At 40.9% G+C, this 27,176-nt stretch overlaps 1 protein-coding gene and 1 long non-coding RNA gene across 5 annotated transcripts in view; one reads left to right on the top strand and one right to left on the bottom strand.

Moving 5' to 3' along the window:
- cstf1 (cleavage stimulation factor, 3' pre-RNA, subunit 1) overlaps nt 1–27,176 on the bottom strand; it is a 59,701-nt gene that overhangs the window by 13,547 nt on the left and 18,978 nt on the right. The window contains exons 1-2 of one of the 4 annotated variants that reach the window (XM_069884781.1): nt 19,864–19,910; nt 7,631–7,828 (exon numbers count right to left, since the gene is read on the bottom strand). In XM_069884781.1, the coding sequence (XP_069740882.1) occupies nt 7,631–7,799 (169 nt within the window). In that variant the 5' untranslated portion in view covers nt 7,800–7,828; nt 19,864–19,910. Of the gene's footprint in view, nt 1–7,630; nt 7,829–7,907; nt 7,927–19,859; nt 19,911–27,176 lie in introns of those variants that run through there. The other 3 variants (XM_069884782.1, XM_069884784.1, XM_069884783.1) reach the window with 3 other exon arrangements.
- On the top strand, nt 24,561–25,806 carry LOC138736007 (uncharacterized). The gene is made up of 2 exons (XR_011340055.1): nt 24,561–24,766; nt 25,554–25,806. It is a non-coding gene; the product is annotated as an uncharacterized lncRNA (long non-coding RNA).

A 27,176-nucleotide genomic window follows, 5' to 3' on the forward strand; every position in this document is an offset into this window, starting at 1 on the left:
TCCTAGACTTTGCTCTCCCACCTTCTCTGCAATTTAAAACTAACTATTTTCTTACTATTAAATTGGAAAGAGGTAAATCCTCCCACTGTTTTCCAATGGTTTACCCAAACTATACTACGTTTAAATTTAGAGAAAATTAGAAACTCTGTCTATGAATCCCCTTCTAAGTTTGAGTTAACCTGGCGACCATTTATTCAATATTTTCATTTGTGGTGAGTTGATCTGGCTCTGTTTTCTTTCTATGATTATGTATGATAATTGGGCTGTAAGATGAGATCGGAGTGATCGGCGTGGTTTAGCTATATCTGTAGGTTTTTTTAAAAGTTTTTTTTTTAAGTTTTTTTTAATTCAGATTTGTTTTTTCTTCTTTTTTGGGGTTTTTTTTTCTCTTTTTTCATATATTGTTATTAATTATATCTTTTTTTAGAGATAGTTCACACCCTAAACTGATCAAAAATTATTTTTTTTATGATATATTTTTATTCTGTAATATTATTGTTTAATATCTCTGTATTAATTCATTACTTACTATGTATTTTTTATATCTCTTTGAACTGTATGTGTTTCTAACTTATAATAATAATAATAATAAAAAGATTGAAAAAGAAAGAAAGAAAACTAACTATTTTCTATTTTTCCAATTCTGACCAAGGGGCTTCAAGTGGAAACATTAATCTTGTTTCTTCTGGTGCAGATGCTGCCTGATCTGCAGATTTTTTTTACACTTTTTATTTTTATTTCAGATTTTCAGCATCTGTAGGTATTTTTTGTCAAAGACATTAAAATTGGTAGTGTGGTGAATAATGGTTGTCTAAGGTTACAACAGGATCCAGATTAATATGGAAAGTGAGCAAAGGAATGGCAGATGGAATTTTATCTCAGACAAATATGAAGTGATGCATTTCAGAAAATGAAACCAGATCGTACACACACAGCAAATGGCAGGACCCTGGAGAGTGTAATAGAACAGAGACCTAGGGGTACAATAGATCCCTGAAAATGGCAGCACATTTAAACAGGTAGAAAAGGCAGCATATGAAATGCTTGCCTTCATCAGTCAGGGCATTGAGAACAAGTGCTGGGTGGTCACATTACAGTTATACAAGAATTGGTGATACCACATTTGAAGCATCTGAAAAGCTTGGGACTGGACCTTTTTAGTTATTGGGTTTTTTCAATTATCGGAACAATAACAGAATACTTGTATCAGCGGTTAAACAAACAACAAAAAACAATGGCAGGCTTTTTGTGCAGGAAATAATGCTTGTTTCACGATCAGCAAACCAGTAAGTGGCAGGTGTTCACTGCGACGCTGATGGATCCTCTCCACCAACGCATGATCAAGATCTTCACTTTTACCTTGATGCAGTGTTTTTCTATCTTTCATTAACCTTTGTTCATCACTTTCAGAATAGAACTTCAACAGTTTACCTTTCTGTTTCTTCAGGTCATATATGTTTTTACATAGCCGATGCATTCCAGAAAAATTATTCCCATTTTCCCAGAACGCAATCTGTGTAAAAAGCTCGGAACAGGTATGAGGGCACCATTCCCATTCTGATATTTTACCTCCTAGACTTTTTCTTTTTCCCGGAACTTCTGCAGTCTAAACTGAACTGCAGGAATTCTGTGTCTAAGGGCTATGAATATGACGTCCCCCTCTTTACATACCGCACTGCCGGTATGTTATATAAACTCGCAGTCAGAAACAGAGATTTGAAATTTTGGTTGTTTTTGTGTGAACGACCACTGCCAGGATGTCATTAAGATCCTGCGAAGTCTAAATAAAAAACATAATATTGTGGTCATTCCAACACAATACTCTTCTGTAAGACGTCTCACACTTTGCTGTCTAGTTTCGCCAATAGATTGACTTTCTGTTCTATTTGCTTCCTCTTTCTTTTCACTGACATCCATAGTGCTCACTATAGACCTTTTTGCCATTTACAACTCTATCTTTGTATGGTACACAAGAGCTCTGTTGTTATTAAAATGGCGCCAACAGAGTGTCAGAGCCACACATAGGCAAGTTGGGTGATCATTTTTTTTTCAACTTGTGATGTCCTGCTGGCTTCGCAAAAAAATTTGGTTTTTAGATCTTTTCAGTATTCAGAACTTTGGCTATGGGGAAACATACTGTATTGTGTGATTCTGTTGGTCATAATATAAGATGTAATTAAGTTAGAGGAGGTGCAGAATAGATTTACAAAAATGTTGCTGGGGCTTGAAGGTTTGAGATACAAGGAGAGGCTAGATAGGCTGAAACTGTTGGCCCTGGAGCAAAGTTGATGGAAATGTGACCTTATAAAAGTTTATAAAACAATGAGAGGCAGAGGTCTTTTACCTATGGAGGAGAATCTAAAACTAAATACCATGGGTTTAAGGTGAGAGGAGAAAGATTTAAAAGGAACATGAGGAAAGTTGTTCAAAGAGAGGATGATGGGTACATGGAATAAGCTAGAAGAGGAGAGGTAAAATTAGAATGTTTAAAGGTACTGGATTGGAATGGTTCTGATGGATAAGGGCCAAATGCTGGCAGATGAGACTAGTTCAATTAAACAAATACTTTGGTTCTGTCTTCACAGAAAATAATGGAAATTTCCTTCATGAAATGTTAAGGAATCAAGAATTTAAGATGAGGAACCAAAAGAAATGAGTATTAATAATATAGTTCCAGGGAAAAAGTTAAACATAGTTTAAAAATAGTTAAAAGCAGTTAAACCCCCACCCCTCGCCCAGAGTCTGATAATTTGCATCTAAGAATAACAAAGGAGGCAGCAGTTTAAATAATAAATGCATTAGTTCTCATTTCTTGAATTCTTTGGTTATGGAATAGCTCCTATAGAAATAGATTACAAGGTGACAAATGTAACTCCACCGTTTAGAAAGGAAGAGAAAAAACAGGAAAGTACACATTAGCAGGGATGGCAGGAACATTCTCCAAAAGAAATTTGATGATTAGATTCACTGGAATTCAGCCTAACATCAGTTGAGTGGAAAATACCAGAGGCTGGTATAAAAGACAACAGGAAATTTAGAAAATGTCAAAGTCACCATGGATTTCTGAAAATAGCATTTGACAAAACTACTAGAATTTTTTTTGAGGACTTAACTAGTACATATGAGTAAACAGTGAATGTGGTGTACTTGGATTTTTCAGGTAGTTTTATATAAAATCTCACAGAAAAGGGTAGTGTACAAAATTAAAGTGCCTGATATTATGGGTAATGTATTAGCATGAATTGAAAAGTTATGGACCAGAAATAAAATGTATTTTCTCAAATGGAAGTAACATTGTGCATGCACAGCGATTACAACTATTCAAAATATCTATCAACGATATGGGTGAGAAATTTAAGTTAAATATTTGTCATCAAATTTAAAATGGATAGGATTATGAGATTTCAAGGTGACTGAAGCCGCTTTCAGGTGGAATCGCCTGGAGAATGCGGCTCTGGAGCCGGCTGTGGGTATGTGCGAAGGACGTTCAGGTGGCAGTCCTGAAGTCAGTGCGGTGTTCTGCCACCTGAAAGGTCTGAAGCGGGGAGAGGGGCCGCAGAGCAAACGTTGGCTCCTGAGTCCAGGCAGGGGCAACTGTCTGACGAGCTGTCTCCCCACTGCCTGACAGCTTGCCTCCCTATTGCCTGACAGCCCCCTCTTCGCTGCCTGAAAGCCCCCACCGGCGTGGGACTGCAGGGCTGCAGCGGCCGGCAGGGGAACTGCAGGGCTGGGGCAGCCGGCGGGGGAACTGCAGGGCTGGGGCGGCCAGCGGGGGAACTGCAGGACTGGGGCGGCAGGCGGGGGACTGCAGGGCTGGGGCGACCGGCGGGGGACTGCAGGTCTGGGGCGGCCAGCAGGGGACTACAGGGCTGGGGCGGCTGGCGGGGGACTACAGGGCTGGAATGGCTGTCCAGCCCCATAATTCCCCGCTGGCCGCCCCAGCCCCATTCTCCCATGATGGTGGACTGTCAGGCAGCGGGGAGTTGGGTCGCCAACTGACTGTCATCAGCCTGCCCCCTGCTAGGCACCTGAAAGCTGCTAGCACCTTTCCCTGGTGCTGCTTTCAGGTGCAATGGGGGATTCGCGGAGCAGGATATTATACCTACAGGAGAAGGGTTAGGTAAGTAAACCTCCTGGCCAGGTTCTCCACTTTCAGGTGGTCACCCGACAGCTCCATAGGAGTACAATAGGTGGCTTTAGTCGGGTATTGTGGCCACCTGAAAGTGGCTTGAGACAGATTGAATAGGTGGACACAAGACAGAAGATTAAGTATATAACTGTGAAGATATCCACCAGTATATTATTCTAATGGGGTTAGATTAGTATAGAGACTTGTTTTTGTACACTAGATCTACAGATTACTGAGATCAGTTAAGGTAGCAAATGGTACATTAGCTTCAAAGGAGAGGGGATTTGAGCTAAACAGAAAGAATTTCTCATTACAATTACTGCATTTTCACTCATATAATGCACACACACATATAATGTACACATACAACTGCAGAAAATCTTAAACTATGTGAAAATATTCTTGTATAATGCGCACATGCATGCATTGCGCGGGTGTAATATTCTACATTCCAATTCACAAGAGCAATTTGCACTTACTTGGGACAGGAGACAATACACATTCTTTGCCCCACTATCTGCCACAGTTAATCTCCCGCAATTTACAATCCATTCAACTTCCCCAGAGATGTCAATCGCCCATCATATAGATGATATCCTCCTGCAAGGTCCATCTGAGATCGTTGTCTCAGAGACACTTGATATGTTAATCTCCTTCCTCAGGGGAAAGGTCTAGGCAATTAACATTGATAAGTTGCAGTGCCCTAGCCAGAATATCCTGTTTCTCAAAATACCATGGCACTTAGGCCAAAGAGATATTCCCGAGATTGCCAATATTAAAATTTTGAATTTTGCCATTTTGTATGTACCCAATTCCCACGTTCGTAATTAGATTTTACACATGTGTTTCATTGCCGCTATTACTTTCCCATGCTCACTATAAATTGTGCAAGTTGTTTATTGCCGGTACAACTTTCCCACGACTGCTATAACAAGTAAAAAAGTTCTTGTATAGCGCGTGATGGGTTATATGTGTTTTTACAAACCAGGTAACCCACCGTGCGTTATATGCTTGTGTGAGCAATAAAACAACATACACAAGTTATAGCGTGTGTTACATGTGTCTTCTTTGGCTTGGCTTCGCGGACGAAGATTTATGGAGGGGTATGTTCACGTCAGCTGCAGGCTCGTTGGTGACTGACAAGTCCGATGCGGGACAGGCAGGCACGGTTGCAGCGGTTGCAAGGGAAAATTGGTTGGTTGGGGTTGGGTGTTGGGTTTTTCCTCCTTTGTATTTTGACAGTGAGGTGGGCTCTGCGGTCTTCTTCAAAGGAGGATGCTGCCCGCCGAACTGTGAGGCGCCAAGATACACAGTTGGAGGTGATATCAGCCCACTGGCGTTGGTCAATGTGGCAGGCACCAAGAGATTTTACATGTGTAAAACTATGGTATTTGCAGTCTTGAGGAGACCACATTTGGGTGCATTGTGAGCATTTTGGTCTCTTTTTCTTAGAAATGATTTGTTTGTCCTACATGGTGTGCAGCACAGATTTCCAGAATTTCAGAAATGTTTAAATTGACAACATTTATATTCAGTGGAACCTGAAACTGACAAACTTCAGACAGGCTAGGCATACTGCATGTGAGGATGATCACCCAGCAGGTGGCGGAAATGGCGGAGGTGGGGCTGTATAGGCTTTTTTGTATAAGGTCAAGGTCACAACCTTGGTAATAGGACAGGAGACTTGCACTTTTGAGGGATTATTTCTTCATTTAGAGAGAGAGGTGAAACCATAGAAATTGCTTCCACACAGGGCCATTGAGACCAAGTCACTAAATATTTTTAAATAAGGAGAGAGAAAAAACATCTCTGAATGTAAAAAACATCTATGGGGATAGCTCAGAGATATGGAATTGAGATCTATTTTCAACAATCATCAACAGCCCCCTAGTTGGGCCAAAATTGAGATGGCAAATATTTTTGAATTTGAAATACATCAATTTTTGTTTAGATGGAATGTAAATTTGTTACAGCAACATAATGTGCCTATACTAAAACATTTAATGAAGTTATGGACAAAGAAAAAGAAAATGATACGTTCTAGTGGTGAATTGTTGGCCTTGACGCCGTTGTATAATAATCAATTTATTTCTTTCTCAATACATAATTGAAGTTTATTACATTGGAGATTTAAAGGTGTGGAAAATTTGGGAGATTGTTTTAAAGAAGGTAAATTTTTTATCATTTGATCAGATGAGGGACAGTTATGGTATTGATAAGAACTCTTTGTTTCTTTATTATCAAATTCGATCTTTGGTAAAGCATGTGTTTGGTAGAGATATGACTACCTGAAATGACTAAATTTGAGACTTTTCTTATGAAGGTACCAGAGAAGGGTTATATTTCATTTATGTATGAAATATTATAGGATGGTATGGATAAAAAGGGTTGGGATAAATCTAAAGGTAAATGGGAAGCGGAAATTGGTTTTATTTTTTCCGAGGATGATTGGTTAGATATTTGTTATGATAGTGTAACTAGACTGATAAATGCACGTTATGCAATTATGCTATAATTTTTTACATCAATTATACTTAACACCTGAAAAGCTAAAAAAAAATATGGTTTTCATGAATCAATTTGTGTTTTAGATGTGGAAATGCTGTTGGAACTTTTTTTCCTGCGGTTTGTATATATATATCTACAATCTTTTTGGAAGAAAGTACAATTGTTTCTGGAATACCTGTATAAGATTAAAATATCTTTAGATCCGACAGTATTTTTATTGGGTAGTTTGCATCCTCTGAAAGGTCTGGGATTAGATAAATTTCAACTTGCTTTTGTATATTTAGCATTATCTATAGCGAAAAAATGTATTGCTAGTACGTGGAATGATACGAATATGATTGATATTAATATATGGCATAATGAGATTAAATATTGTTTAATAATGGAAAAAATCACATATGTTTCGCGTGATAACTATAGTTTTTTTATTAATAAGTGGTTGTTATATTCAGAATATTTACATTTTGATTTACATTGATTAGATCTTAATATGTATGCTTAATTTTTCTTTAATTTTTTTTCTCTTTATGGTTCTCCTTAGGAGAGTTGGCTAAAAGGGGGGGGAGGGGTTTTCCTTTTTTTTATTTTTATTTTTTTCTTTCTTTTTTCTTTTATATATATAAAATATATCGTTCATGCTTAGTTTATTGTTGTATATGTTACTTATTATCTGTATTTTGAACGAATAAATAAAGTTTAAAAAAACAATGATCAAATTGAAAGGTAGAGCAGGCTCAAATGTTTCTAGAAAATAATATCTGAGTGTTACCTAGAACCTCTACCTAGAGAGCAGCCAAAACATGCTAATTAAAGTTAATACAAGGTGTTTTTATATTTCTATATTTGTTTAATTTAAGGGATGGGGATGAGGGGAAATGGATTCTGTAAATTATATTGCATGGGAAAAGAATGTAATGTATTGTTTGTTGAATTTACGAGTCTTTGAAAATCCTAAATAAAATTTTCCAAAAAAAATTAATACAAGGTACCTACCGAGCTTGGCAAGATGTAGTAGCTGCTCAGACGGGGAGCAAATTGATGGTGGCTTGATCTCATTGATGAGGTTTGATGCAATGTTCACGTACCCATCATAAAGCAGTTGTCCAATAATAAGTCGGTAAAGGTGCTGCCTGTCCTTCAGAGTGACTTTGGGTCGATACATTTTTTGTGTTTCCTTTGCATGTAATTATTCTGCAAAACCAAAAATATACTAAAAATGATGAAACACTATTGAAATTATCAAGAATTATCAATTCTCACCAAGAATCACCTTCTCCTTAGTTTAAAGACATCAGGCCTTTGCCCACCCCAACTTCCTTAGCTCTAGATAGATGATTTTTTTGTAAACCTTTTGCACAGAGGAAAAAAAATGAAAGGTGCCTGTAAATCAAAAGCAAAATTGGAATTTCAGCAAATCTTTAATCTGCAGATTTGATTCAGATTCAATATTCTAGACATGTAATGAACATGTTTTTTTAGATATTGAAATGGGTAAGAAATATCAGTGCAAATTGGTCAGCATCTTGAAGGAGTTATTATATTTGCAGTGTAAATTGTAGGATTACTATGTCTTTAAAATGGCAGTTCGAAGAATGCTGATTCAGACTTAAATATTCCCAAAGTTTGCAGGTCCTTTACATGGCATTCAGTAAAGTTCCTGAAGATTGCCCTGCAATTATATTTAACTGAATGGAATCTAAAATCTTTTGTGTTACTCTTACAAGTTAGCTTGAAGTCATTTTAAAAATCTACATATTCCATACTCTTTAAATAACCCTTTACAGTTACCAGTTAATCATTAGGCACTTTTACACAACCAATGAGAAGCTGAAAATTTGCAAAAATTTATTACATAAATTCCATCCCGTAATTTTTCACTACACATTTTTACAGAGCAGCTGCAGTCTAAATTGACCTCAAGCACTCCGCAAAAATGGGCTCCTAACCCTGACCGCCTTGTTCCTACCCCTGCCCATCTTTGCACCCCCCATTCGTCGCCCTCCACCCCCATCTAACTCCAGACACGGCAGCAGGGGTGCCGTGCTGCCAAACCCAGAGTTCACCTGAGCGCCACATTGGCTCGCGGCAAGAAGCAGGCGGCAATGGCTCAATGTGGGAGCAATGGCCGTCTTCCTTACCCATAATTCCCCACGCAGCTGGAACTGCCAGAGATACGCAGAGCGGTTCCAGCTGCGTGGGGGGATCTTGAGTAAGGAAGATGGCTATTGCTCCCGCATTGAGCCAGCTGTCATTTGCTTCTCTCCCACTGGGTGCTGGGGGGCCAAGTCACCTTTACACCAAAGGTAAGAGAGGATGCCCTCGGGGGTGAGGATGGAGGTGACGGGGGACACGGGGGAGACAGGGACCACGGAGGTGACTCAAATGTCCAGCCTCCGAAAACATTGCAACTCTAGTATAAGCGCCCTGCCTGTGTGAACGGCCACTTTGGAGGTAAGTATACTAATTTTTTTTTGGTATTTTTCCTTTATTTCTGTGTAAAAATGTTAATTGATTTAGTCTCTGGATATCCTCTCTTTCTCCATAGCTTTGCCCTTTAAAGTTTGTGATCCCCTGAATGGATTTTTTTGCTTTCTATGTTCAACTTTAACATTTCATTTCAATTTTATTCAAACATAATTAACATCCAACTAGTATTAATTTGGCATTTATTTCTGTGTCTATTGTCCATTATTTTTCTAATTTATTCTATGACTTTGCAGTGATACACAGGTCCTATTCTTCAAAAGACCTACAATTAGTTTTGCTTAAAATGAATACTGCTTAATAATTTATTATTTTTATACATTACTTTGAGTGGTTTGACTCTTAATTTTCATGTTCAAGCTTATTACATGTACAAAGGTATTGTGAGAAACTTCATTTTGAGAGCAATCCAGCAAGTAACAGATATGAGATTATATGTGAATATTGGTGGGAGGGTAGAAGAGAAAAAAAAGAGAAATTATTTGGGGAGGGTGTAGCCCTCTGAAAGAAAAGAGAAGGGGGTGGAGAGCTGGAGAAAAGGAGACAGAGGGAAAGAGAGAGAGAGATTTAAGAGAAGGGTTTAAGGGAATTGGAGAAGTGTTAAAGCTGTCTGATTGGAGAGTGCCAGGGCAGAATACTATGAGTTGTTCCCCAAATTTGTATGTAGCCTCATTTTGGCAGTGCATGAGAGCATGGATAGACATGCCAGTATGGGAATGGTGTATGGAATTAAAATGATTGGTCCTTGTAATTGCAGTGAAAAAGTTCAATAAAATGATCTCCCAATTTGCATCCAGCCTTACTGATGTAGAGGAAGCCACAAAGGGTGCAGTGGATGCAGTAGATGACCCCTGAAGATTTACAAGAGAAGTGTTGCTTCACTTAGAAGGACTGCCTAGGGCACCGAACCATCTGACATCCCCATCCTCTTCTCCCTGAACCCTCCACCCCACTGACCCCCATTCTAACTATATAACACTACAGCACAATAACAGGCTCTTTGGCCCTTCTAGTCTATGCTGAACTATTTTTCTACCTAGACCTACTGAACTACACCCAGATCATAGCCCTCCATACACCTACCATCCATGCACCTGATCAAATTTTTCTTGAATGTCAAAATTGAGCCTGCATTTACTAATTCACCTGGCAGGTGATTTTACACTTCCACCACTCTCTGCGTGAAGATGCTCCCCAAATGTTCCTTTTAAGCATTTCCCCTTTCACCCTTAACCCAAGTCCTCTAGTTTTTTAAAAAATCTCACCTAACCTCAGTGGAAAAAGGCTGCTTGCATTTACTCTATCTGTACCCATAATAATTTTGTATACCTCTATCCGATCTCCCCTCATTCTTCTGCGGTCCAGGAAATAAAGTCCTAACCTGTTTAGCCTTTTCCTGAAACTCAGTTCTTCAAGTTCGGTAACATCCTTGTAAATCTCCTCTGCGCCTTTTCAATCTTATCGATATTCTTCCTGCAGTTAAGTGACCAAAACTGCACACAATACTCCACATTTGGCCTCACCCATGTCTTACACAACTTCACCAAACCATACCAACTCCAAATATAAAGGTTTGATTTACCAAGGCCAATGTGCCAAAAGCTCTCTATATGATCCTGTCTCCCTGCAACACCACTTTCAGGGGATTATGTACCTGTATTTCTAGATGTATTCTCAGTGCCCTACCATTTACAGAGTATGTTCTACCTAGGTTTATCCTTCCAAACACATTGCATTTATCTGCATTGAATTCTATCTGCTAATTTGCAGCCTATTTCAGCTGGTTCAAATTCCCCTGCAAGCTTTGAAAGCCTTGATTGCTGTCCACCATATTTCCAATTTTTGTATCATCTGGAAACTTGCTGATCCAATTTACCACATTATCATCCAGATCACTGATATCAATGACAAACAACAATGGACCCAGCACCAATCCCTGAGGCACACTACTAGTCACAGGCCTCCACTCTCTGGCTTCTCCAATAAAGCCACCGTCTAATCCAATTTCTTCTTTGGCTTGGCTTCGCGGACGAAGATTTATGGAGGGGGTAAAAAAGTCCACGTCAGCTGCAGGCTCGTTTGTGGCTGACCAGTCCGATGCGGGACAGGCAGACACGATTGCAGCGGTTGCAAGGGAAAATTGGTTGGTTGGGGTTGGGTGTTGGGTTTTTCCTCCTTTGCCTTTTGTCAGTGAGGTGGGCTCTGCGGTCTTCTTCAAAGGAGGCTGCTGCCCGCCAAACTGTGAGGCGCCAAGATGCACGGTTTGAGGCGTTATCAGCCCACTGGCGGTGGTCAATGTGGCAGGCACCAAGAGATTTCTTTAGGCAGTCCTTGTACCTTTTCTTTGGTGCACCTCTGTCACGGTGGCCAGTGGAGAGCTCGCCATATAATACGATCTTGGGAAGGCGATGGTCCTCCATTCTGGAGACGTGACCCATCCAGCGCAGCTGGATCTTCAGCAGCGTGGACTCGATGCTGTCGACCTCTGCCATCTCGAGTACCTCGACGTTAGGGGTGTGAGCGCTCCAATGGATGTTGAGGATGGAGCGGAGACAACGCTGGTGGAAGCGTTCTGAGGCGCCTGCAAGCTCACACCAAGACACAAGAGAAACTTGTCCGTGAACTACTCTTTGCAGATGATGCCGCTTTAGTTGCCCATTCAGAGCCAGCTCTTCAGCGCTTGACGTCCTGCTTTGCGGAAACTGCCAAAATGTTTGGCCTGGAAGTCAGCCTGAAGAAAACTGAGGTCCTCCATCAGCCAGCTCCCCACCATGACTACCAGCCCCCCCACATCTCCATCGGGCACACAAAACTCAAAACGGTCAACCAGTTTACCTATCTCGGCTGCACCATTTCATCAGATGCAAGGATCGACAATGAGATAGACAACAGACTCGCCAAGGCAAATAGCGCCTTTGGAAGACTACACAAAAGAGTCTGGAAAAACAACCAACTGAAAAACCTCACAAAGATAAGCGTATACAGAGCCGTTGTCATACCCACACTCCTGTTCGGCTCCGAATCATGGGTCCTCTACCGGCACCACCTACGGCTCCTAGAACGCTTCCACCAGCGTTGTCTCCGCTCCATCCTCAACTAATCCAATTTACGATCACACCATGTACACCAAGTGACTATATCTTCCTAAACTCCCTCACAGGTCCTTGTCAAAGGCCTTACTAACGTCCATGTGGACAACATTCATGGCATTTCCTTCATCAACTTTTCTGGTAACCTCATCGATGAACTCCAGAAGATTGGGTAAATACAACCTACAATGCACAAAACCATGTTGACGATCCCTAATTAGTCCATCCAAGTACGTATATCTGATCTCTTAGAACACTTCAATAACTTAATCTCTACTGATACTTATAGGCCCATGGGCCTATAATTTCTCAGATTATTTTTAGAGCCTTTTTTTAAACAACAAAACAACATAAACTACCCTCCAATCATCCAGCACCTCATCCATAACCAAGGACATTTTAAACATATCTGCCAAGACCCATGCAATTTCTACAGTAGCCTCCTCAAAATGTGATGGAACACCTTATCAGGCCCTGCAAATTTATTGGCCTATGTGCCTTAAGACAGCAAGCACTTCCTCCTCATTTTCTGTAGAGGTTCCATGACCTCACTATTTGTTTGCCTCACTTCCATAGGCTCTGTGCCACTTTCTGAGTATATGATGCAAAAAAAAACATTTAACATCTTCCCCGTCATGTTCCCCTAACATAGCCCCTCACTCTGATCTTCAAGGGAACCAATCTTGTTTCTTATTATCCTTTGGCTTTTCCTTCACCTTGTCTGCCAAAGCAACCTCATGTCTTCTTTTGGCCCTCTTGATTTCTTATTGTTGCATTTTATACTCCTCAGGTAACTCATTTGCTCCTGTTTCCTACATCTCTCTTCTTCTTAACCAAATCCCCAATATCCCTTGAAAACTGTTCCCTATGTCTGTTAATTTTTCCTTTAATCCTGACTGAAACATACAAACACTGACCTCTAAAAATTTCATCTTTGAAGGCCCCCCACTTATTAAGCACATCCTTGCCAGTAAACAACCTTTCTCATTTCCTCAAAACTGGCCTTTATTCAATTAAGAATCTTAACCTGAAGACCACACCTATCCTTATCCATAATTATCTTGAAGCTAATGGCATCATGCTCACTGGACCCAAAGTGTTTCCCGACATATAGTCTTATTCTCTAATAGGAAATCCAGTATTGGATTTGCTCCAGTTGATACCCTATGTATTAATTTAGAAAAGTTTCTTGAACACATTTGACAAATTCTACCTCATCTATCCCTTTTACAGTTAGGGAGTCCCAGTCAATATCTGGAAAGTTGAAAGTAAAACACGAAGGTCTGGAGTGTCCAGATGAAAAATCAGGTGGGATAGTACATGAGGCCACAGACAGACGTGAGTATGGGAGTGGGACACAGAACTGAAATGATTTACCACTGGGAGGTCCCTGCCTACCAAGTGCGGACAGAGTGGAAATGCTCAGCAAAGCAATCTCCCAATCTGCACCCAGTCTCTCCAATGTAGAGAGGCCACAAAGGAAGCACTGGATGCAGTAAATCAGTCCTGCAAATATACAAGGGAAGAACTGCCTGACTTGAAAGCCTGTTTGTGGCCCCAGTCTGTGTTGAGGGAGGAGGTGTGGGTGCAAGTGTGGGACCTCCTGCAGCCTCAGGGGAAGGAGCCTGGGGTGGGGGGTCCTTCTTCCACAAACATGGTTTCTCCTCTACCACATTAAACTCAGCCCTCACCCACATCTCCTCCAGAATTTCCAGCACTTACAACAGGATCTCACTACCAGACACATCTTCTCCTCTCTGCCTTACATAGGGACTGCTCTCTCTGTGACTTCCTCATGCACTAATCCCTCCCCACCAATTGTCCCCTCGGCACCTTCCCCTGTGACAATTGGGTGGTCTATAATACAATCTCATTAATGTAGTCATACTTGTCCCATTCCTCAGTTCCACCCATATAGCCTCAGTTGGCAAGCCCTTTAATCTTCTGTCTGAGCACTGCTGTGACATTTTCCCTGACTAGCAATGCCATCCCTCCACCTCTATCACATCTGAAACACCAGAACATTCAAGATTCAATTTATTGAATGTAATAAAAACAGTCATATTACATGAAATTGCTTTTGTCTGCTGTAAGGCAGACAGATTCACCATTAGCAGAAATTGTCTGAAGTGCCTCTTACAGTCAGAGAAAGAGAAGCAAACGAGAGCTCCCCCCAGAGTCACCAAGTGTCCCTAGATTTGCCTCCAGCATTCCCGCAGCCACACAGAGTCCAGTCCAAACCATCACCAGTCCGAGCTCCAGATCCGAACCTCCAATGCTATTAGGAACCCTTCAGCACCCTCGGCACCCACTCGATTCCTGGTTCAGAATTGAGGTGCCAGCCCTGCCCCTCTTGCAACCAAGTTTCACTAACAGCCACAATGTCATAATTCCACGTGCCAATCTACACTCTCAGCTCGTCTGCCTTTCCTACAATACTCCTTGCATTGAAATAGACACACCTCAGAACATTATTCCTACCAAGCACATCCTTTTGGTTCCTGTCTTTGTATGCAGTCTTAACATATTCCTTTTCTACCTCTACTGCACTATCTGGCATTCTGGTTTCCATCCCCTGCAAATCTAGTTTAAACCCCCCTCACCCCGAGTAGTACTGGCAAACCTTCCTACAAGGATATTAGTCTCACTCGAGTTCAGTTCCTGCCAGTACAGGTCCCACCTTCTCTGGAAGAGAGCCCAATAATCCAGAAATCTTACCAGCACCATCTCTTTAGCCCAGCGGTTCTCAACCATTTTATTTCCACTCACATCCCACTTAGTAATCCCTATGCCATTGGTGCTCTGTGATTAGTAAGGGATTGCTTAAGGTGGGAAGGGAAGGTTGAGAATCACTGCTCTCGACCCAATTGTTACTGAAATATTTTGCTTGAGAAAAATTGACACTGGCCCATTTCCTTTGGAGTTACCCTTCCCCCATCATTTCTCAGCTTATCTTTGACCCTCCCACCAATAACCTCTTTACATATTAGTTTGTATTTATCCCCTGCTCCTTTGTCCCTCCTCTCCTTCTCCTTTTTATTCTTGTGCCTGCTTGCCTTTTGATCATACCTTGATGAAGGTAAACGTTGGTTACCTTTTCTTCCAATACATGCTGCTTGACCTGTTGAGTTTCTCCAGCACTACAAGCACAGTGTCTGAAAACTTTCCTGTTCAGCATAATTTACCATGTTGCCTATGACTCAGTATCTTTAAAACTGGTAGAAATCTTTTCCAATACAACTGAACTTATCTTGTGCCTTTGAGATACACAGAAACTGAAGATATTGGATTTTGAGTGCACAAAGAGTCAGGCAGCATCCATGGATAATAATGGTCAGTCAACAGGTCAGGTCAGGATCCTTCATTGAGACTAACAGTCTAGCATTTTTGTAAATTATTTCCCCTCAAGTGTCAATCTCATTCCCTCTCAAAAACCCCACTAACTCTTTCCACCAGCTTTACGGGCAGCAGTTCCAGAGCATTATCACTTTGCATAAATTTTCCTTCACATCCCCCATCTATATGCACATACATGGGGGATATGTTCAACCTCCATCACATTGAATCTATAGCTTCTTTTCCACTGGCATCCTGTCCCAGGAATTAACTGGGAATTTAGAAGAACAGGGTCCAGTGGAAAAGGAACACTGCCCGAACGCCGGCATCAAATGATGTCATTTCATGCCAGGGACTCCAAGAATATACCATTTGTTGAATCGAACAAGTCACTTTTTTTTCTAGAAATATTTAATGTATCTTTTGCTAAAATATTCGTATTATCCCAAAACTGCTGTGAATTGAATGCATTACACCAAGTGTCAACATTTCCTGCTTATATGCATCGTGCTTTGATTCTGGTTGAGTAATTTTACAAATCACCCTTCAAAGGTTATACACATATAAAGATATGTCCTTTCCAAGATATATCCTGTCGTTTAGTCTCTGTTGTATTTCCTTATTCTTAATTTGTTCTTGTCTGCCCATTCTGCTAGCTCTTTCAGTATCTTACTACCATAGTTATCAGAACTCCGCATTTAATGTCATATGCAAATTAAAATTATATTCTACACAATCATCATCCATTATTAAAAGCAGGTAGCCTTTTTCTACCATTTAGTAGAATACCTTTTTACTACCATTATGATACCACAAAGAGGGAAAAAAAAATGACTTAAAATAAATATGAAAGAAATAATTAATATGCACATTGGCCCATAGTTCAAAAAAAGTGTTCTGTCAGTAGTAAACATAAAACTTTGGTGGTCTTGGAATAGTGTAATGGTTCAGGTGATAGGGGAAGGTTAAAGGGCCTGCTAGTTGTTAGGAAAAAGCTGTTCTTAAACCTAGAGGTTACAGACCAGGCTAACTTTTGCCTGAACATAAAAGTGAAGGGAGCATGCCCTGGGTGATGATTATCTTTCACGATGATGTTGTCTTCTTGAGACTCACCTCACTTTGAAGGTCAGGAGATTATTGGTATGATCGAGTTGGCTCTGTCTACCACCCAACTAAATGAACTGAATGAAGCAGTAGCACAATAAAATCTCAGAGGTCTGCCCAAGTACCTGCCTACTTCAGCCACGATGCTGAACAAAACAAGACCATGGTTTTCCTGGTTCAGATCCTTTTCTTAGTTACATCTGCTGCAGAACATTGTCCAAGCAGGACAATTCCACGGTAACCTTTGCCCAGCAACATGTGCTAAGTTAAAACTCCAGTTCAGTTAGAGAAAACTACTAAGGAGCTGAATTGGACCATTCGGCCTATCAAGTCTACTCTGCCATTTGAATCATAGCTGATTGATTTTTCCTCTCAGCTCCATCTTTGACAAACTTACAAATCACAAACCTATCAACTTCTGCTTTAGATATTCGCAATGACTTGGTCTCCACAACTATCTGTGGCAACAACCAATTGGAAAATGAGCATTAAAGACACTATTCCAGCTCCCTATGCCTTTAGTAAACTGCCATTGATCAGCCTCTCCATTTCTATCTTGACCAGCCTCCACATAGAACCACATCTATCCCAAACATGGGGGATGTGAAGGAAAATTTATGCTCTGGAACTGGCTGCCCATAAAGTTGGTGGAAAGAGTTAGTGGGGTTTTTGAGGGAATAAAGGGAAATAATTTACAATGCTAGACTGTTAGTCTCGAAAGATCCTAACAACTACCTCAACCTCTCCTCCTTCCTTAATTTCTTTCTATCCCCCTTTCTTTACTATTTTCGTTTCCCTCCCGCATTCTTCCTTCCTCACTTTAGGCTGAAGTGGATACAGTGCATTTAGTTTCTGGAAGGCATTCAATAAAATCTCATGCAGGAAATTGGCTTGCAAAGTGAAAGCATATGGAGTTGGGGATTGTAGGCTGACACTAATTTACCAGACTGCAATGAGTGGGAATGAACAGATCTGTTCAGGTTGGTAGGCTGTGCCCCGTAGGATACCACAACACTTAGGACCTATTTACTTAGGACCTATTTTGTCCCATGGGGAGAAAATGCCATATTTCCATTCATTGTGTTGATTATACAGTACTAAATCTGGTGGGATGGTTCAACAGAAGTGATGTTCAAAGGGATGTTGATGTACTTATACTCAAGTTGAAATAGTAAAATGAAATAATAATGTATAATAATCCTTAGAATATTGTAACCCTTAGAAATTTGTTTAACTCAATGTATTGGGGAGTTGTGAAAGGCTGGGTGACGATGTTCTCACATCAGGACTGCTTAGAACAGCCTTGGATGTAGCGCCCAATGGAGACATTGAAAAAAAATAAAAGATATGTGTAGAAATGCGAGGAGAGATAAGAATCATGGATTTTTTAATGAGTTTATCGAAATAGAATTTGTTCTAACAACATGTTTTAACTATGTATCCTAATCTAGAAGGCAGGAAAAAAAGGAGGTTGCTTGCTACATGTCATAGTGCCTACTAATGTTTTACTTGGAGATCATGTGAATTCATGATTGATATAATATTTCTCTTACTTGCTTAAATGTACAATTACTTGTATATCCCTTTGTTGAGCAGAGACTCTCTAGTCCCATGTTGTCCTTTTGTTCCTTTGTGCCCACTTCAGGATCCTGATCTTCACCTGGGGGGATTTCCCCTCTTAACCACCAGTCTAAGGCAGGGCGTCAGAACTAGGACATCACTTGAACGGACAGTACTTAATTCTATAAAATCAATCTATATACACTCACATTCATGTCCTTCCTTGAGGGCATTTAATTTCTTTACCAGAATTATTTTGCTGACAGATACATTCCTGTGCCTTTTTTCTCAAATTAGTAATGTGCCACTCCTACCATTTCCCCTTAGTCAAATATTTTATGACACCCCTGCCCTGCTAATTTCAGTTTACTACTTCAAAATCACCAACATGCAGGTGTAGCAAGCGATTAAGAGGCCAAATGGTAGGTTAGCCTTTATTATGGGAGGATTCTGAGAAAAGAGCAAGGAAGTTTGTACAGGGCCTTGGGTAAGATTGCAGTTTTGGTCTTCTTGCTAAAAAAAGATGCAAATGGTATAAAGGAAGCGAAGATTCCATGCCTGTTTTAAAGAAAATGGTGGCTTTCTATACAGGATGTAGCCCAGAACTGTATTCTGCAGAGGTTATTAAACAAAATAGATGAAGGGAGAACACTTCCCAGCTAAAGTGTCTAGAATCAGGAGATACAGTTTGCAAATTAGTAGGTTATTTTGTACCCAATAATTGCTTTACTCAGAGCTTGAACTTTGTGCATTTTCTACTCTAGTGGATGTTGCAGCCTCAGTCATTGTGTTCATTCAATAGAGATTGATACAGTATTGAGCATTGAAGATTAATGCTGGAAAATGGTGCGGAGGTAAAAGATCAGTCCTGATCTTAATGAATGACAGAACAGGATGCAAATCAGCTGGATGGCCTATTCTAGCTCTGATTTTCTTCTGTTAAGTTCAACTAATTTTCCCCACTCCAAGTCCCCTTCCGTCTACTTTCCCACTCACTAAATCCCTTGCAATTTCCAACCCAAATTTGCATTGCCTGACCTACCATTGCACATTTCCACCTACTTTTGCCCGGTGAAAACCTCCTACCCTTCCCACCCTACCCTATTTCTTTCCTAACCCTTGGCCTAACCTCCACCCCAACCCACCCTCCCATACCAATCCTCTCCCTTCCCATCACTTCCCCAACTTTCACCCACCACTCCCCAACATCCACTAAACTCCACCCGTATCACTCCTCACCCCTTCGCTTGTCCATATCCACTTCCCTTCCCTAACCCACCATTACCTACAATGCCCCCACTTATCCTTAAAGGCCACACCTGCCCTTCCTCACCACCTTCACTTCCCCAACTCATTCATTAACCACCTCACTCTTCATTTTCCAAACCCCACCTCTGCCCACCACGCACAATCCCACCAACCTCCTGTTGCCCATCCCTACCCTCCACCTCTCACCTATCTACCTTCCCCCTCTCCATCCCATGCTTCTTTTCTCCCTCCCCTTCTCCCTCCGTTGTCCTCATCTCTCCTCTACCTTCCCTTTCCCACCTCGTCCCCTGGGCCTGGTCTTGCGTAATTCAGTGACCAAGGGCCTCCCAACCCCAAATCAAACAAGACAGCAAGGTTTAAAGCTGCAGAGCGGAACTTACTTACAGCGAGGGGCAACAGCGATGGCGGCGGCGGCGGCTGACGCGGTGACGTCAGCACGCAACCCTCCAGGCTGACAAACTCCGCCTCTGCCAACACCCCATCTGTTTGACAAGTTGCATCTATCTATCCATTCCCCAAATTGTACCATGCAAGGATAAAATTCTTGGCACTCGAAAACGGGCGTTGCTGATCTAAATAATACTTTACTTTAAAATGCATTTGCATTAGGGATCTGGCTAGGTTACGATTTTCAGAAAAAGCTGCAAATATTGAAGCATTAATGGAATGAGAACCCTGATGAGCAATCCCTAAGGAGAGAGAAAGATGTGTCTGGTGGTAGGTTGCTTACTATAGATGCTGCGTGACCTGCTCAGTTTTACAGCAATCTCTAGCTACAGATGTAGGAGTTTAGAAACAGTTATTATTTTAATTGTAGGAGTTCTGAAACAGTTATAGAAGGTAGACAGAAACAGCAAGGAAAAAGCTAAAATGTTCTTTGTGTAAAATGGCACATGAAAAAGCAGAACAGAGTAAAAAAAAGATAAGAGGAATTTAAGAAATATGCACGTACACACACAAAGAGCTTGTTTAATAGGGGGTGGGGAAAGGAGGTGTGAGCAGGGGATAAGAGAAAGTTGGAGTCAGTCAAGAGTCACACGAATAGGGAAAAGTGCCAAACCAATCCAAGGACAAACGTAAGACAAATGTAAGGGGAGGTGAAGTAAAAATTGTATAAAAATAAAGAGGTTTCCCGCCCTCGGGGTACTTTCCCGAAGTAAGGGGAGAGTACCCAACCTTGCAATGTTGTAAATATAAATAAATGTTCTTTGTTCTCAATTTTTGTCTCAAGCAATTTCTGTGAAGGTACTTCTGTTTCTCACACAGATTTTCCTATTTAACTGGATTTCAGGCTTCTGAACCTTCTGCCCCAAGGTAGCAGTGAGAAGAGATTGAAAAACACAGAAACGCTGGAGGAACTCAGGAGATCTGGCAGCCTCCATAGGAAGCAAAGATGTAAGAACTAACGTTCTGGGCCTGAGCCCTTCATCAAGATATGAGTAAAGAGTAGCCAGGCAGCTAAATTAAAAGTCTGAGGATGGGGGGGGGGGGGGGATGATGGTGGTGGAGTACAGACCAACAGTAAGTTTGGGTGAGCACATTCTAGCTTGAGAGCAGCAGGAATTGCAGATGGGGAACAGTAAAGGAGATTCAAAGAGAGGAGAACCTCTTCAGGGTAGGCATCCCTTGAAGAAATTTTGCAGTAGAGCAACTGATGGAGTGAAACATGAAAGTCTGCAGATGCTGTGATTGTAGTAAAAACACAGAAATATGAGAGGAACTCTGCAGGTATCGCTGTATCCATTTAAGGCAAAGATATATAATCGACATTTCAAGCCTAAGCCCACTGGCATCACTAGAGGGGGTGCGGAACACACTGGGTGACACCTTCAGAGGGGGTGACATCAAAATGACTGTCTATAAAATTTTCATGCAGTGTTTCAGCAGAAATGTATTATTTTTTAATAAAAAGATCCCTGTAGTTAGTTATAACAACAAAAACATTTTTCATAAGCCCAGCTTACATGCATCAATATATACAAGGCTAAAACTTTAGCTAATTTACTTTTTGAACCTTCGAATGCGCTTCAGTCAAAGTTGTCATTATTACCCAGTTATAATGATGCTTTGAATCACATGGTTTCGTCTGCACATGCAACAAGCATGCGCTATTGTTTTTGTTGCTGCTGCTGTGTTTTTATAGTCATTGCTTTTGTCAAATTTTCTGATTTTTAGCTACAATATTGTGGTAATTAATATTGGTGAAACTAGATCAATAACTTTTTGAGAATGAAATAGTAATTAAAGGAAAAGGAGAAAAATTAAAAAAAAGGCTTCCACTCAGTTCCTAATAATGTTATAATTCAATGTAGAAAGATTTTTTTTTAAATTATTTTGTTGTTATATTTCTAATATCTGTAACAGGGTGGAGTCTAGGGGAAACAAAGGGAAGTGGTGCAGGGTAAATTGTGGAGGATCAGTGTCGATCCTCAATCCAAGTTCTGGAGTGAGGTCCTAATCCCCAGTTCACTCTCCTGAAGGAATGAAACACTCAGTCTTTTCTTAGTTAATTTCCTTTATTTGTTACCCAGGCCTGTGGAAAGTCTTTCTTTTTAAAATAATTTTATTAAGTTTAACAAAAACCCTTTATGCAAGGTAAACTAATGATAACATAAATCAAATCATATCGTATACATATCACATATCAATTGTAAATTAGAAGCAGAACCATAATTATTACATAATTTATTTCATTCAGGACATCAAATTCTATGATAATAATTAAACAATTAAATCATAACTTGTACTATGTCTAAAAATAATATTGAATACAAACATTATACAAATAATACATGTAAAATTCCATCATAGAAGCTATTTTATATTTCTCCGATGTGATCATGTTGTCCTGTGATTATGATACGTGATCTGTCGTTAAACCACCTTTACTTGTTGGTCTTAATAATAAAAAGGAAAAAAATTATCCCTACTAATCTATGCCCTTCCTCCCTCTCCCCTGTATACATTGTAAATATGAATCGAATAACGACCCCAGGCAGGGAATCCCCGTAGCAATCCACACCATTTCGATCCTCAGATTATGATAATAATCCATGAACGGGCCCAATGTCAGACTTTGCACCTTTAATGTTATATCTAATTTTAGGCCTGTGGAAGGTCCATCACCTCAGTAGAGAATCAAGGAGCTCTCCAAATATACAAATTCATAGGTTTGTATATCCCGCTTCAATCTGACTTAGCCAATCAAAAACGCATTTTCTCCCATGATACACACTGTTCATCTGCAAATTGCATTATTAGATAAATTATAAATTTCTTAAAAAAGAGCTCAGGCCCAAAACATCAACATTATATCTTTGTGTCCTATGGTTGCTGAAAGATTGGCTGAGTTCCTCCAGCATTTCTGTGTTTTTATTACAATCACCAAGTCTGCAGATTGTTCATATTTCACATTGTTCTTCCATCTCACCTGATCTGGGGAAACTCCAGGTTGATGGAGATTTACTGGCTCAGCTGGGTTTGCCTGGCAACACAAGTCATGGGCCCCTCACTTCTCTGAATATTTACCACACTCTGCATTCTTTTGCAAAGCAGCAGGGCATTTCAACTGAAAATGCTAAAAAGACGCTGGTTCTCGAGGAATCAGGACAACTATATTCCCAGACATGGGCATCATCTCCTTCCTCTCATCAGTATGATCACACAGGCAGACATGCTCCCCTGTACCTTCATCCTGTTGAATCATTCCTAATATTGTTCCTTTTATTTTCCAATTTTTTAAAATTGGTTTTCATATTAAATACAGTACAATGAAGAAAAGGGAACCAAACTGAAAATACAATATCACACATATATATCAAGGTAAAACTTCCAACAGTATTAACTTGGTCCCCCCTCTACTGCACTGGGTAAAGACAGAAAAGACAACAAAAATATTTTATATATATAAAAAAAACGACCTAACCCACTCTATTAATAAAATCTAACAAAAAAATTCTGAGCAGTTTATCCTGAGGGTTACATATATTTTGTAGCTTTTGATTCATACCGTGAATCAAAGAACAAAGGTACGACTATATCTCATCTGGAAGAGTGAGTACATCTAATCACATTAAAAAACATTTACATCAAATAAAAATAAGACATAAAAGGTCGCCATTCATCTTCAAATTTCACCAATTAATTAAATACTGTTATATCTAATTTTTTCTGAAATTGAACAGGACATAATATGAGAACCATTGAAACACTGTTAGAGGTCTAGAGTCTTTTCATTTGAATAAGACGACTCTTCTAGCCAATAATGTAGAGGAGGCCACAACCCATTGCGCAGGCACAGAAAAAAAAATCTCCTATGTCTGGTTCAATAACCCCAAAAAGAGTCGTTATTGGTTTGGGCCACAGCTCCACCTGAAATACAGAGGAAAAGATATTAAAACTTATTTCCAATAGATTTCTAAGGATAGACAAAACCAAAACATTTGTAACAATATCGCAATATCAGATTTGCATCTGTCACAAGTAGGGTTGATATTAGAAAAGGTACAAGCCAGTTTATCTTTGGACATGTGAACATAATCCACCACTTTGAATTGGATTTATGAATGTTGGGCATATATTGAAGATGTATCCACCAGTTTAAGAATCTTGTCCGAAAGATCCTCCAATAAGGGTCTTGCAAGTTCCAATTCCCAAGTCTTTTTAATCTTATCGCGAAGTACTGGACGTATTTTCAATAATCTATCCAATGTATCCTTTCTGAGAAAGATTCAACTGAAAAATATTATCAACTAGATCTGCTGACTGAAAGTCCATATTGTTCCTAGCCAGTAGGCCAACATGGCTCTTGTACATTTTAATGCTATGGTGCACCACAAACAGCTATGCTCAAGTCTACTGTTTATGGGGATCAGGCATAGCTTCCAGGGTCCTAACTGATCAGTGAGACATCCTGATATATATTTCCTGTGCTTTTAGAAGGGCCAAACACATCTCTAATCTTCAGGGCACTGATGAATTTGTTGTGATATCCTCAGAGTTCGATGTCAGAGTGACACATACATCACCTGTCAAGTTTAGTGCAACCTAAAGTCCACCCTGCTTTGCCAGAAATAGTCTATTGTAGTGAGGTTGCTATGGCAACAGGTAGTTTATAGCTCTGGGTTATAGCCCCAAGGTTGTTTCTCGAAACGGCAGAAGACACACAAACCAGTAGAGTATATTCGACACCGTTTATTCAGTGGCAGCTCGGCCTTTGATAGTCAGCTTGGCGATTGGTTACCTCAGATGCCCAAGCCCTGATTGGGCCCCCTGCGATCCACCAGCGGTGAGTGCCCAGTTTCACTGCTCTGTCAGCGGCCTATGGAAACAGTGTTTCAGCCTGCTCGATGTTTTGCTAGTCACCGCATTCGACGGCCATTTCCTGTGTTGGCCTGAGCTGCGGGCCATACACAAGCCTCACCCCTCCCCAGAACCAGTGATTGGGGCAGTTTTTAGGAGGCCAACCCCTGTGCCGTAGGGTTGGGTGAGTGATGGGCTGGTCAAAGTCAAGTAGGGTAGTTTCAACCAGTTAAGTGTGAAAGTCTCTTCCCTGCCGCCAATGTCCAAAACACTGGTGGAGCTGTTTTGTCTGAGGACACGGTATAGCCCCTTGTAAGGCCGCTATAGAGGTAGCCCATGCCAAACAAACATGTGTCCCAAAGAACTTTATTGACTGTAAATTCAAGTGCAGGGTTCACCATGGGGTCTAGGTTTAGCAGGGGCCAGGATGCCTAGGTGCTCGTGTAGTCGGGACAATGTGGTCACCGGGTCTCCCCAAGTCTTCAGGGGGCATCATGAATTCGCCCAGTAAAACAAGAGGTGCACCATAGACTAACTCGGCAGAGGATGCCTCGAGGTCCTCCTTGGGTGCAGTGTGGATGCCTAACAGGATGCCAAGGGAGTTCATAGCCCAATTAGGTCCGGTCGCCACGCTTGACGGCTATTTCCTGTGTCAGACTGAGGCGCAGGCCACTACACTTTTGCCATTTCTTGCTTCAAAATGGCCAATTTGTGATTTTTCTGAGTAGCTGTTGAAATCAATAAGATTTTCCAATGAAATGCTTCTATTGTAGCAGGCTGAGTGACCATGCAGGTGGATGGGCCAAATCACTGCAACAGTCGGCCATCTTAAGATGACGCAGGCCCTCCTTCACTTCCGAGAAGAAACCTGCAGTTGATGCCACATGTGAGCTAAGGGAACCCCAGCTTCTGTGTGGTGCAATGCCGGCCGAGGAGTGACGCAGCGACGCACTTCCAGAAGCAGACATTCCCCATGGGGCAACACAGTGAATTAAAATAGTAAAGTCAGTTTTTGGTTCACCCTCATAGTGTGTGGACGTCTCTTCATTTCGTAGCGCTGCCGCAGCAGTCGCTACACTATGTTGTGGAATTGAGCCATTTCCCTCTTCTTCCATTACAACTCGGGCACCAAGTTTTCCTCCATCTCTGGGATTGGTGCTAATCTTACCATTGTGGCGGCACACCACCGCGGAGATCAAACCGGCACATCGTGCAGCATGCGTGGTAGTAAACAGCAGCATAACACATTGTAACACGTCCCTTAACATAGTGAACCAGCACGGTTGAAAGCTGGAGTAGTATAAGATCAACAGCTCTAAAATTGGCCACGCTGCCCAGCTAACAGATCAATAACAGGCTGGGGAAGAAGGGTATTCACATGCAAGAATGTCCCCACCCGCTATTTTCATGTAGCTGATGTCAGCCAACCAAACAAACAGCGAGAACTCCAACTGTATAAAAGGAGACTTTCCAGCCTCAATAAATCTCAAAGCTTAACCTCCCACACTGTGAGTGTGTGTGTTTCTTTGTAGCAGTTTGCTACACCGCCATAAAATATACTAGTGCACAACATCCTGACCAATTTCTTGGCAGGAATCAGTATGCTTGCTCGCTGTAGAGCCAGACTCCTAATATGTCAACTGGAACTCATCAACTTAGAAGTACACCATCTGGATATGTCTGGTTCACTGATACATTCTCCTCTCCTATCATATCTATGGTTTCCCCCACGTTTGTATTGCTTCCTATTTCAAAGGACCCGTGTTACTAAATGGACATGCTCATATGTTGTCCACTGCCATTATTACATATATATTGGAAGTGTGTTAAGTGCTTTCTCTTCTAAGAGTCTGGGGAGGGAAGGTTACACTTTTCTTATATCATTGGGTTCTATCATGGGCAGGACTTTGGTGCAGGCTGTACTGATACATGCAGTAACATTCTCTGTACTGTAATATATTGCCCTACCCAGAATGTCCTTGCATTGTTCAATAGTATTGGCACCCTGCCGCTAAGGTTGGGGGGTGAAGTTCACGGCTCAGGGTTTACTAAAGGTGTATACAGGGTTAATGTAAAGCAGAATTCTCTTTGCATTGTCTTTGAAGAAATATCCATTCATATGAGCTGTGGTCATAACACTCTTGGTCCTTTTGTAGGTGAGACTCAAACTGGGCAGCCTCCACAAAGCTTCCAAGACCCTGGCACCAGTCTCTCAAGTGACCTTCACTGTTAGTCACACTCAAAATTAAGCAATCTCTCCAAGAGACCTTCAGTTAGTTCCCTAAGATTTTCCAATGTATTGAATTGTTGCTGGGCTGTGACTTGTGTTGTCATGGTGCTTGAGTGAAATGTTAAATGTTAACTGTGACCATTCAGTTCCTCCTGTCTATACTATC

This window comes from Narcine bancroftii, chromosome 6 (genome assembly GCF_036971445.1).
Source record: "Narcine bancroftii isolate sNarBan1 chromosome 6, sNarBan1.hap1, whole genome shotgun sequence".
NCBI classification, from domain to species: Eukaryota; Metazoa; Chordata; class Chondrichthyes; order Torpediniformes; family Narcinidae; genus Narcine; species Narcine bancroftii.